At 36.9% G+C, this 12,441-nt stretch overlaps 1 protein-coding gene across 1 annotated transcript in view; it reads right to left on the bottom strand.

Annotated features, from left to right (window-relative positions):
- The window catches only part of RNF180 (ring finger protein 180), a 70,789-nt gene extending 63,197 nt beyond the window's left edge, over nucleotides 1-7,592 (bottom strand). Inside the window, 2 exon segments of the mRNA XM_031557248.1 lie at nucleotides 3,760-3,855; nucleotides 7,231-7,592. Coding sequence (XP_031413108.1) covers nucleotides 3,760-3,855; nucleotides 7,231-7,332 — 198 coding nt within the window. The 5' untranslated portion in view covers nucleotides 7,333-7,592.
- Nucleotides 7,593-12,441: the final 4,849 nt, after the last annotated feature.

Genomic DNA, 12,441 nt, shown 5'->3' with positions numbered 1-12,441 from the left:
CTCCCTCTCCCTGCTGGCCACCCCTTTTTTAATGCAGCCCAGAACATATTTGGCCTTCCAGGCTACAAGAACACATTGCCGGCTCATGTTCAGCTTCTTGTCCACCAGGACCTCCAAGTCCTTCTCTGCAGGGCTGCTCTCAAGGAGATCTTCCCCCAGTTTGTATAAATACTGGGTATTTATCTGTGCACTGGCACAGATTGTCCAGAGAGTTGTGGGGTCTCCTCCTTGAAGATCTCCAGAATCTGCCTGGATACAGACCTGGGCACCCTGCTCTGGGTGTTCCCGCTGGAGCAGGGGTTGGGCCAGATGGACCCAGAGTGCTCTGCCAACCTCAGCCACTCTGTGATTCAGGCAAAAATGGGAAAGCTAGAGATCGTAGGGAAAAAAAAGTACATCCCAATTGCCAAATGTGCAGGGAAACTGGGAGATCAAGTGCGGTACAAGGGAGTCTGGGATTGATTTAGCATGAGCTTGGTAAGGGAACGATAAACCACTGACTCAGTTTAAGAAGTAACAGCAGAGGCGGTGGCAGTGGGAAAACCAGCAAGATCTTAAGAAGAGCTTAGGATACACAGATTTAAAAATGGTCTCCATAAAGACAGAAAAGTAAGAATGTTTACCCGAAGAAGCCAAACAAAATGAAGACTGATAGGGAAATCAGAATTCTAGTAAATAATGAGCGGTAGCAACACTGATCAGATATTTATAATTATTGAAGATTTGCTATATATTAATGTGTGCATGAAACCCAATGAGATTGGTTAAGAACAGGGACAGATGGCAAAAAAGAACTGGCTGGGAAGCAGTGGGCTGTTGCAGGCTGCAAATAGACTTTGTGCTTATGTAAAATGATTTAGCCTTTGATTCAGGAGTCATAAGGGAGAAAATAACACATGATCACAACATTATTCAGAGCCCAGGAGGATCTATGGATAAACCAAAATTGTTTTAAAACCCCATATATATATCCATAACCTGCAGCATCTTTCCAGAGAGGTCAGAAGTGAATGAAACAAGAGTTCTGAGGATGTGAAAGAGAAAACAAAACACTGATACTGAAGACTTGCAAAGAGTACTGTGTTCTGTGCCTCGACAACCAGAGAAACATTGCTCTTCTGCAATCTTGAGGAAATACTCTAAACCTCTTCTAAGCAGTCACTGTCTACAGGTCTTTTATGTCTTAGGCCTCCAAAATGAACCTTTGGGTTTTCATATGCAGAAAGATGAGCATTTACAACTAACGTAACATTAATTCCAATTATACTGAAATAATTGAATGTGCAAACTGCTATAAAAATTGGGTCACTGTGATCAGGCATTCAAGATTAGGTTAATCTGTAATGCATGAATGAATGTAAAGGCATGAAAATACCTTATCACCCTGCTTTTCTTTTTCTTCCCAAAGATCAATATTTTTGAAGCAGATGCACTATTCTGTCGTGCACTATTTAGGTCCAAGATTTCATTAATTTTCAGAAGAGATTAATTAATGTTTAAGAATACAAAACAGACAGACATTGAAGGAGAATGAAACAAGTTTCCTTAATTTCTAAATGCTTAGTTTTACAGTCATCATTTTTTCTTTGCACTGCCATTTTCAGAGTGGATTTGCTTAGACCAGAATTGTAATTTCAGATACAGATTAAAACAGAATAGAATATAACAGAAATATATATGCTTTTGCATATATAAGAGAACTTGGATACTGAAACCTAAGCAGAAAGAAGTGCAAATAGAATGTGCTTCTCAAAATCAAACATTAATTTGTTTGCAGGGCAAACAAAACCCACTGATTTGGCTTACTTCTCCTACACCAGCAGAGAAAGACTTGGGAAGTTCTGGTGGATGAAAAGACTAACACAGCCAGCAATATGTGTATCCAGCCCTGAAGGCCAATGTATCTTGGGCAACATCAACAGAAAGGTAGTTAGCAGGGAGATGGAGGGGACTGTGCTACTCTGCTCTGCCCTCCTGAGGCCCCACCTGCAGTAATGCGTCCAGGCCTTGGGCCTGCAACACAAGACAGATGTGAACTGAGCCATGAAGATAATCAGAGGGCTGGAGTGCTTTCTTACAGTGAAAGGCTGAGGGAGATGGGCTTGTTCAGCCTGGAGAAGACAAGACTCTGGAGAGACCTCATTATGGCCATCCAGTACTTGAAGGGAGCTTATAAGCAGGAGCAGAGCAACATTTTAACAAGGTCTTATACAAGATGAGAGGGAATGGCTTTAAACTAAAGAGGGGAGATTTAAGGTAGATATTAGGTGGAAATTCCTTACTCAGAGGGTAGTTTGGCACTCAAACAGGCTGCCCAGAGAAGCTGTGGATGCCACATCCCTGAAGGTGTCAAGGTCATGGGATGGGGCCATGATCAACTTGATTTGGTGGCTGGAAACTCTGCTGATGGCACAGGGTTGGAATTGGGTGAGCTTAAAGTCCCCTTCTTACCCATGCCATTCTGTGATTCTACAAGTAACATTTAAGTTCTAGACCGAAAAAAAAGAATACAGTCAATAGAAACAATAATTTCAACAGTTGTGAGATGTCTTATACTTTTCAATGGGCAGTTAAGATTCAAATGCATTGACACTAGCTTGTCATCAGACCTTGGAATTTCCAAGTAAGCAAGTATTTTCTAGTCATATAAAAAAAAATCACATGTAAAAGAAAGAAATTATATCATATTCCAACAATCAATCTCTAAAAGACCTTCAATGTTACTGTCCACAAGTGCTAGTACTAAAAGATACAATGATCAGCACAAACCAAAAGCCAAAGCCTAGATAATTCATACATTTTTAATATATAGTCACCATTGTGAGCTATGTCATTCCCTCCAGCAGTGAACAAGAACCTGCATGCCATGCTCCTGACAATCTGCACTGGCTGAAACACACTACCCACCATCTCACAATGTACACATCCACTGTTAGGTCACCTTCCATGTTCAGCAGCAGTCAATGAATATCAATGGGGGCACGTAGGGGAGCCTGTTAGGTCATAGATTGAACTGGTGACGGAGCACATGATGAAAGATGTCACTGACTCATAGAGCATAGGCAAACTGTTTGCACCTGTGCTGCCCATGTAACCAGAAGGTGTGGACCAAGTGAGGAGTCACCCTGGGGTCATATAAGGGCCAGCCACTGAAAAGAGAGTGTCACTTGGATGTTGGCTTTTTCCTGTGAAGAAGTGCTGTACGGCCAGAGATCCCCTTTACCAGTTGGGTGACTTCAGCTCTTCTTTCTGTATATGACTATTGGCCTACCTGTGAATACTTTGTCTGGTTTTGCCAAGAAACTGTCAGAAGCCATTTTGCTTCCTCATGAGCAGAACAGTGCATTTTTTCTTAATGGAGGAATTCAATTCCTCACCTTTCCTTTGTATGCACTTACATGTCAGATGTTGTTTTGCCAGTCTGCCCCGCTGCTGCCATATCTTGTATATCAACAAAATGTAATGGAATATCAGTGGGAAAGTTTAACTTCTACTGACACACCATAACCATCTGCTTATGGCACGGTGGGCCAGCATCAGAAAGTAGGAGGCATTAGTTTCAGAGCAGCCTTTGTACATAAGAAAATAATACATATAAAAGTCTTCCATAATAATATATAGTGTTACAAAAAAAAATCCTTCAGTTACAGACTTCTCTGTAATATATATAGATCTTTTCAGAGAAGTATCCTTCAAATTTCTTCCCTCCTTATTTGATGTTTTGTTAAATGATAAAGATACAAGGAAGAATATATCTACCTTCTCAATGACGCATTTAACCCACTCTGGTATAGCTTCTAAGCTCACATGCCAAATGTTGCAAGACTCCTCAGCAACAGCTGAATGCCGTGATATCTATTGAAAAAATAAATACTGTATTGTTATTCAACATTCATGTAGGATTTTTTTGTTTGAACATAATCAAATATCAGCCTCCCAAATTCAGTAAATATTTTATTAACAAATGATACTCAAAGATGCTGGTACATTCTTTAAGCCAAAAATCAAGTAGATGCTGTCAAGAATATACTATTTCTGAATCTAAGGACATTGGACAGACTCCACTGTGCAGATGGAGGCGTCTGGAGGTGTTTTTATTTTGTTTGCAAGAACAGAAAGTATGCAATAGCTGATCTTCCATTATATAAGGAAACTGATTTCACATGCTCTATCAGCTGGTACAATTTTCCATAAAGGCAGGAAGAAATTAAGTTATAGTATATGAAGACTGGTCAGTATTGGACAATTTTTGAATGTCAGTTTTGAATGTCAGTAAAGTTCTAAGGATGTGTAAGACACAAGCTCTTATAAGTGTCAAAGTCCAAAAAGCCTTTGTTAAAGGTGATGAATGTCGAAAAAACACTGACTACTACTTTACGGAACTAATGGGAGTAAAAATTTTATTCTGAGAATTTAAAGTGAAACATATACTGTAGACAAACTTATAGAAATTCTCCACTTAATGACAGCAGAACTGAAACAGATTCATTTGCTGTATCTATGATATCACCTTCATCTTCTCTATGAAATAGACTGCATGTACTTCAACTCAAGATAAAATTCTGATTCAACTTAGACCTAATTCTGATTTAAAGTATTTATAATGTATACGCAACTTCAACATTTAGTTTTAAGATTTGTTCTAAGAGTATTCTTTTACTCATATTTAAGCAACATATTCAATTGCAAGCCTAAAATTCAAAAGGGAAAGATGACATACTGAAAATATTACTACTCTATTATTTTTTTTGTCTCCTGCTGACTCAGAAAGCAGCATTAAATTACATTTATCTGCTATCTACATAATTAGTGAAAGAGCACTTTCAGTTCTGTTCAAAATAAAGATGGATCTTTACTATCAATTTAAAGTTCCACTATATTTTGCCATGAAAGGAGTGAAAATCCACTGCAAACAAACAAAAAACCCTTAGTATATACCATGAAAAATATTCTACACCCTCATGCTCTGCAGGCAAAAGGAGTTTAATCATAAAAGAAACCAGCAAAAAATTAATCTTTCTAAGATTACAGTATGTTAGGAAATTAAGATCTATACTATGGGAAGTTGAGTCCACCCTGAAATACAGGAAAGCGTATTGTGGTGACAACCAAGTCACCTTGAATCTTGATACATTTGTAGTGACCTTAAAAGATTCACTTGAAAGGTACATCTGAGTACTTCGATGAAGTAGCACAGGATACATTTGTACTTCTGCTTGGCCCCACAGATTGTGTCAGAAGAGCTGCACTGCCTAAGGAATGCACTAGACTTGACTTTGCAAAGATGTCCCCTTCCACAAAACGAAGTGTAATGTAAAAAAAAAAAAACTGCAAAAAGAACTAAAATTGAAAATGTGATCACTGTACTTTGCAATATGAGAAAGACAGGAGTATATTCTGAGAGTTATTTTAATAAGGTACCCACAAAACCTATACAGAAAAGGGGAATTTCCTACTATGTATGCAGCAGATGAGTCTTTGCATTCCCACTTGTAGATATCATCTCATGCGCTTCTCAACTACAGACACACATTATATTCTGGAATAACAATGTTCCGGAACTGAAGTTTTCCTTCTGAATTTATAGGTATTTATGTAGTCATAATCTGGGCTTCAATTTACAAATAGAGTAACTCCACTAATAAGGCACTAGCAATACACTGTTTAAGAAGAAGCTCAAACAACTGATTTAATTGCATTTAATATGAAAAGATCTTGATTAGAACAAAGTTATTATTGTCAAGAAATATCTGCATCCAAATACTGCTGACTTTGGAAACGCTTTGCTTATTTATTCAAAAGGACTAACATTACTGTTAAATTTTTGCTTCAGAAAAAGCCATTTAAAATTTTTACTTTTGTATTGTTGGAGAGGCACATAATGAGTAGGGCAGATTACCATTCAAAAATACTGAGCTTTTAACTTTAAAATAAATTCCAAAAGAAGATCCTAAACACAACACAATAATTAGTTTATCATTTTTTGTGTGTTTGATATCTAGCCTTCCTCTAGAAACAGTTTTTAGGTGAAAAAAGGCTTTCTTTCAGTTGTTTGAAAAGCTAAGTTATTAGAAAATGCTAAATACAATGAAAATTCTTCTTGCTGAGTCCTGAAATGATATGCCTGGTAGACTAAAACTCAAGATCAGCTATCAACCCAGATTAAGACTCCAGAAATTTAGCAACTGAAAGTCACAGTGATTGTAAAAAAAAAAAACAGAACACACACAGAAAAAAACAAACCAAAAAGATGCTGCTTTTAAAAGGTAGCCTTCTGAAAATGTTCCGTGTTACAGATGTACATGAGGTGAGTGTATATCCTGCCCTCTTGCAAACCTGTGTGTTAAAAACATTTGATTTCTGACTACCAACCTAAATGCATATAGATTAATAAAATACGGTATATTATTAATAATAATTATGCTAGGGTCTTCATAGTAACTTTGTTTTTAACTTCAATGGTTATGCTTTTCTCCAGTGCTAAAACAAATGGTGCGGTATTTTATTTCTAGTGTATTCAAAACCAAATAAAATTAACATATTCTATTCTATTTATTTTTTTCTCTCTGATTCAGCACCATAGGATGTAAGCACATTGTTCTTGGTGTACTTGGAAGGACTCTAATTCTTTATGATAACTAACTTACAAAGCAATAAGAAATATTTTGTCACTGTCTTATTCTGTATGATCATTTTTCTCTTTATTTTAACAATATGACACAAGTTACTAAGTGGTATTTAGCCTGGCAGTGCATCAACAGTATCTGTGCGCAGACTATCCCCTGCTCTTTCAAAATTAATAACAGAGATATCTGATCTAGGAATATTTTACGCACAGTTATCTACCAGTTAACCAGAAATCAGCATCAGCACTTAAAATACACCTTAGAAATAAAGAGTTCCCTGTTAAGACAAATTATAACAAAACAAGATGCAAAGATAAAACTGATTTTTATATGTAAACTGGTACCAATATATACACAAGCAAGTGGACAAATACATCACAAACATCAGCCAGCAGGCTGCAGAATATTAGGTAATTGTTGATTACCTGGCTTTGATAGCACTACTGCTTACATCTTTCTCCATGGAATTGTCCAGATTTTAGTACTTATCTTCACAAGCAAATCTAGTGAAGGAAAGACTAACGATTCTCCTTTATCAAAAACCAGTAGCACTGGAAAAAGCTAAATAACAAGAACAAAGCAGCCCTTCAGACACTATACTTACATCAGATGGCTCTTTTCCATAACATTTTGCAAGGCAAACAGAATTTGCTATGTATTTTCTACATCTCCAGCAACGTAGCACATCAGTCTCTTGGTTACTCATTTCAACTTGTGATTCTTCAGCTTTGTCAGTCTATTTGAAAAGACCATAAAAATGTACAATTCAGTCACCTGTTAAAAGCAACATGGTTTTTTCTTTTGCAGCTCTGAAGTCTATCAGTCTATACCTCCTCTTCGTGATGGAAGAGGCTAATTCTTTGTTTACAAGCATTCCCTGATTTTGTACAGCACATCATCTAACCACTTTAAGAAAGTAAATAAAAACAGCTTATCTAACTTCCAGGTTGCATACAGAACTGGAAAACAAAAATCCCGAAATCTCAAAAAAAACAACAACAATCTCCTCAGTGCTTGCAAAAGAGATGAGAGAACTTCAGCCTTCCCAATTACAATCTCCTCTTCCACATCATACTATTTCCTAGAGCAGGTCCACAGAAACAAGTCATTGTTGCCCGATACATCTAATACACACATACAGACATTTATGTGATGTCACATAACAAAAGTTAATGCTGACATGAAAACAAAGGCTGTTTACTCAAAATGCCCCTAGAGGCTTGTTCTCTTTCGTAACATTATGTAAGACGATCAGTGCTACTGGTACAACCAAGATTTTAACAGACCTAAATCAACTTCCTTATAAAACAAAGTTAAGACTTAAATTAAGGACAGGCAAATATTTTTCTCTCTATGCCTTGCTATCTTACAATATTTCTCTGGTGTCCTCTAGCCTTATTCTATAACTTTCACTTTTCTCATGTATTTACTAAAGGTTTTCCTCTTTCTTCCTGCTTCTGTTTTATCCCTTTCTGCTAGCTACCTGGAAAAAAGCAGATCTTTTATGCATACACAAGCAACTGGAAGATTATGCTACAATTATGCCTGCTTACACAGTCCCTCCCATAAAGGAGGCTGTGGTATAAAATCTAAAACTAGTAATAAAATAATCTCTGTTCTTCCACAGTCCAAATGTCTGATTCTGCAGTTCTTTCAACTTTACTTTAATGTATTTTTTGCTCTGAGGTCATCAACATTTGTTTCCATTATAGCCATGCGGCTTATTCAGTCACATAAGCCTTTGCATTTTCCCTATTTCTGCCTTGTCTTTTCCTGCCTTGTTTTCCCAATGAATAGAAGACTAGGAAACAAACATACAATATTTGTCGTTTTCCATTTATATCCGAGGTTTTTTCAGCAAATTTCCTACATTTTCTGAATATGTATGGAGTCTGAATACAGTTTAATGAGGAAGAACTAAAACATGATGTTCACACATCACACGAACTCAAATGTGTACAAAGCATTCAGTAACTAGATCCAAACTAAGAAAGTGAAATCAAGACAAACATTAAGTCTGTTTTTTCAACATCATGATAAATTAAGATAAAATTTTCTGAAGATTCCATTTGTCTTCTTTTCTAGATGAATGGAAGTCGTTAATGTACATTTAGATGGCCAAACAAAAGATTATAGAAGAGACACTTATGGATAAGGCAAAATTTACACTGGAAAGTCTGTTCTGTTTGTGACAAAAATTTGATTATTCAAATGCCTGAAGCAGAATCTCAACTTCTTCTTATTAACCTCAGTCTGTGAAACAATGTGAGAAAGACTAACATTAAAAAAAAAAAAACAAATTCAGGTTCCATAAGGTTTTACAGGCAGTATGTACAATCTGCAGTGAAAACTATGACACTGGACTTTGGAGAAATGATCACCAGTTACAAGTGTGCATTACTCAAACACCTTAATGTTGTTGGAATTAATCTGTTCTTGGCAGTTTTATAGCACTCCTAAAATTAATTTAATCTTAAAATTCTTACAGCTCAGTGGGAACCTCAAATCTAAGACTCAGTAAGGCCTGAACAACTCTGCCTAGGGCTAGCTCAAATGGGAATTTCAGGTGCAGCCATATCCTTTTTACTGGTGATATCTGTCTTGTACAGCATATATACTTAATCTATGTATTCAAATTGCATATATTTAAGTCTCCGTATGTAGCCTATTTCCTTTATACTAAGTAGAAAAAAAACCGTTTTGTCATTTGATCCAAAAGCTGCTTCATTTGATAACGGTGATACTTGCTGAAGTGGGGTATGAAACAAATAGTGATAGAGCTCTGAACAGACAACAGGCTATTGAATGAATGCAGTTGCTGCACTTAAAACACAATGCTCAAGTCATTTAAGGAAAGGTTGCCTAATGAAAGGGTCACATTCGAAGCAATGTAAACATTCCCTTTACCTGAATATTGCCTAGCAAGGAATCATTGCTATACTGCAAAATCTAAGTTTTATTTTCTTGTTAAGCACTGTAAGTATTTGCTTAGGTCTATACCTTTAAAAATAAATGAATGTATAATATACTATAGATTTAATAATCTGCATACCTCAAGTTGCACAGTGTGACCAAGGATGCTGACACTAATCCAGATGAAAAGAAACATCAACCCTGAAATTCAAATACTTTTAAAAACAATATTACAGTGAGTGAAGTGTTCTTCTGGTCTCGAAGAATTTAAAAAGGAATGTAACACTACTAAAATTCTACATGTATGTCCCTTTTTGCAGATCTTGCTGAAGGCAGAAGAAATTACACTAACACATTACAAAGGTTTCTACACATATCACTTAAGAAAACAACAGATGAAACATTTATGATTTTTTCAACAAGCATTCATTTCTATTTGATTTACAAATAACTTAAACTGGAATTCAAATAAAAGTGGACACACAGAGTTCAGAAGTGTTTTTATTAATCAAATGTTATTTAGCCATAGTGCTCTGGATACATTTCAATATATATACATTTTATTTCTCATGGTTTGCCTTTAAAACTGCTACAAAGCACCCTATTCTCACCTTGTTTCACCTTTCAGCGCCAATGTAAAGACCTGAGATTTTGAGAATCAGACACACAGAAACTAGATAGTGTCCCCCTCAGTGGGCCTTTCCAGGTTGGCACAGGGCCATGTTTGTTGTGGCCGTATTGCTTCAAGATTATTTACCTTGTGTAAGCTCATACTTGCCTCCAAAATAACACGTAGATATATCCAAGTGTAAAAAAGCCTATGCTCCTCTATGGCTTGTTTTTATATCTTTCAAACTTTTCTTTTGTGATTCATTCTCAGAAGAGCCTGGAACAGAGAGTTTCTTCAACTCAGAGACTCTATACTCTCTCAAAACATTTTTCTAACCTTCTCTTAAAAGGCTTCTGATGGAGATTTTACAGCCTTCCCTACACTTCCCAACACTTCCCTAACTATTTCATTACTTTGTTATCTTCTATTATTATAACCCATGTCTAATCTAAATTTTCATGCAATTTAAACCTTACTTATTCCCTTATTTGCTGTGAATTCAGAAGACAAAATGTCTTTTTTCCTTCCACACAGGAACACTTTACAACTTAAAGTTTCCTTTCAGACTTGTCTTTGGGTTAAAATAAAATAAATTCTTTAACTATCTCCTCAAAGATCATGCTTTTTTGATCTCCACCTGTCACTACAATCCTGTGAACTCTTTGAAAAGGATCATCTATCCCTACACAGCTGTGTTCCAGTCTGGCTGCAGAACTCAATATGAACTCAATATGAAGTGCTACCAGTATTGACCTGACCAGACGAATTCTCATGAGGAAGAAAAGGTAAGGACATTGCCTTCTTAGGGTGGAAAATAACTTATGATTCACTAGATTTCTTTTTAAACGGGACACACCAGAAGATTAAATAATTACTGCAGTGAATAACTGGTAAATAATTTCCACGTGCACTCTCTGTGTGAGCTCCTCAAGATTTTCAGGCTCATACATGCTCATCAGTATGTTAAGTGAAGAAAAAACAATAAGAACATTTTTCCCTTCTCCTATCCATCTGGAAATCCATGAACAACAACACAGAAAGCTAGTGGGATTATTGTGAAAAAAACAGTAGGAATCATGTGAAGGATGAAGCAGCAGACAAATTGAGAAAACACCGGTAATCAGCTTCCTGTTTACTCACCATTCCTCGAATGGGACGCTTTGCCTACTGGCAACCTCTCATAAATAGAAAGTCCTGCTTGATATTTTATTCAAGTTTCTTATACAATGCAAACTCCATAATTTATTCAGCTTTGGTCATCTGCTCTCAAAAATACTGCTACAAATCATGAAATAAAGCCCCGCCAAAGTTTCTTAAATGTGCAAAAGACTAAACATAAAAATGTATTTCCGTTGAAAGCCTGATCTAGCATCTCTCTTCAACTAGGTTTGCCTTCCTCTCAACTGCATAAAAGTGGTTCTCAATGCTTTTTGTTCAAAAGTCACCTGTGACCCCATCAGGATACTGCAGCCATGAAGCTGACAATAGTAATTAGATTGCAGCAAGGAACTAGGGCACATTAACTAAGCACTAGTGACAGAGAGTCTTGAAAAAATAGTAGATGCATGGAAGCTTTGAGGTAGAGTGACAGAAGCGAGATGAACTGTGTTGGGCAACAAGTGTACGTACCAGAAATTCCTATTCCTGAAAAGGGAGGAACCAACACTTTGGTGAACAGGAAAACAAGGAGCTCAAGCACACATGAAAACTCACTGCTAGGTTGCAATCCCCGGTGTTTTTCTCTTTTAAAGAAACACTTGTAAAAGTACACTTAATCTGCATTTCTCAAAAAATTCACGTTATAAGGGGAGAAAGAAAATGACGTTCAGGCTGCCATGGCAGCAAAGCAGCAACATGTGTGAGCTGATGTGCACATCTCTCCTGCAGGACTGTGAACTGCTCCACCAGTGCAGCTGTTGTGAACTCAGCCCCAAGTAACGGTCCACTGCTGATGGAAGGGTGGTGGGCCTCGATATACTCTCTTCCAGCAACAGTAGTAAATTAAAAGGCAGTTAATCTTAAAAATAGGAAAGAATGTCCCGCTTGCAATGTGTTACTTAATTTACTAAAAGATCCTGCTGCACACAGCCAAAGTCGACGAGTCTACACTGTACATCAAGAGAATATGGAGTGCTTAAATTGCTTTGACACAACAGACAAAATGGAAAACCAGGGTTTGGCACATAAATTTCTTCTTGCATGAAATCCCACTGACTGTTCCAGGACTGTTTAATGGTTCTGTACGTATAAACACCGGCTGCCGCACAAAATAAAGGTCGGGCAATCAATAAC

Source organism: Meleagris gallopavo, chromosome Z, assembly GCF_000146605.3.
Source record: "Meleagris gallopavo isolate NT-WF06-2002-E0010 breed Aviagen turkey brand Nicholas breeding stock chromosome Z, Turkey_5.1, whole genome shotgun sequence".
NCBI classification, from domain to species: domain Eukaryota; kingdom Metazoa; phylum Chordata; class Aves; order Galliformes; family Phasianidae; genus Meleagris; species Meleagris gallopavo.
Note: the sequence above shows the minus strand (reverse complement) of the source record. Positions and strands in the feature narration are given on the sequence as shown.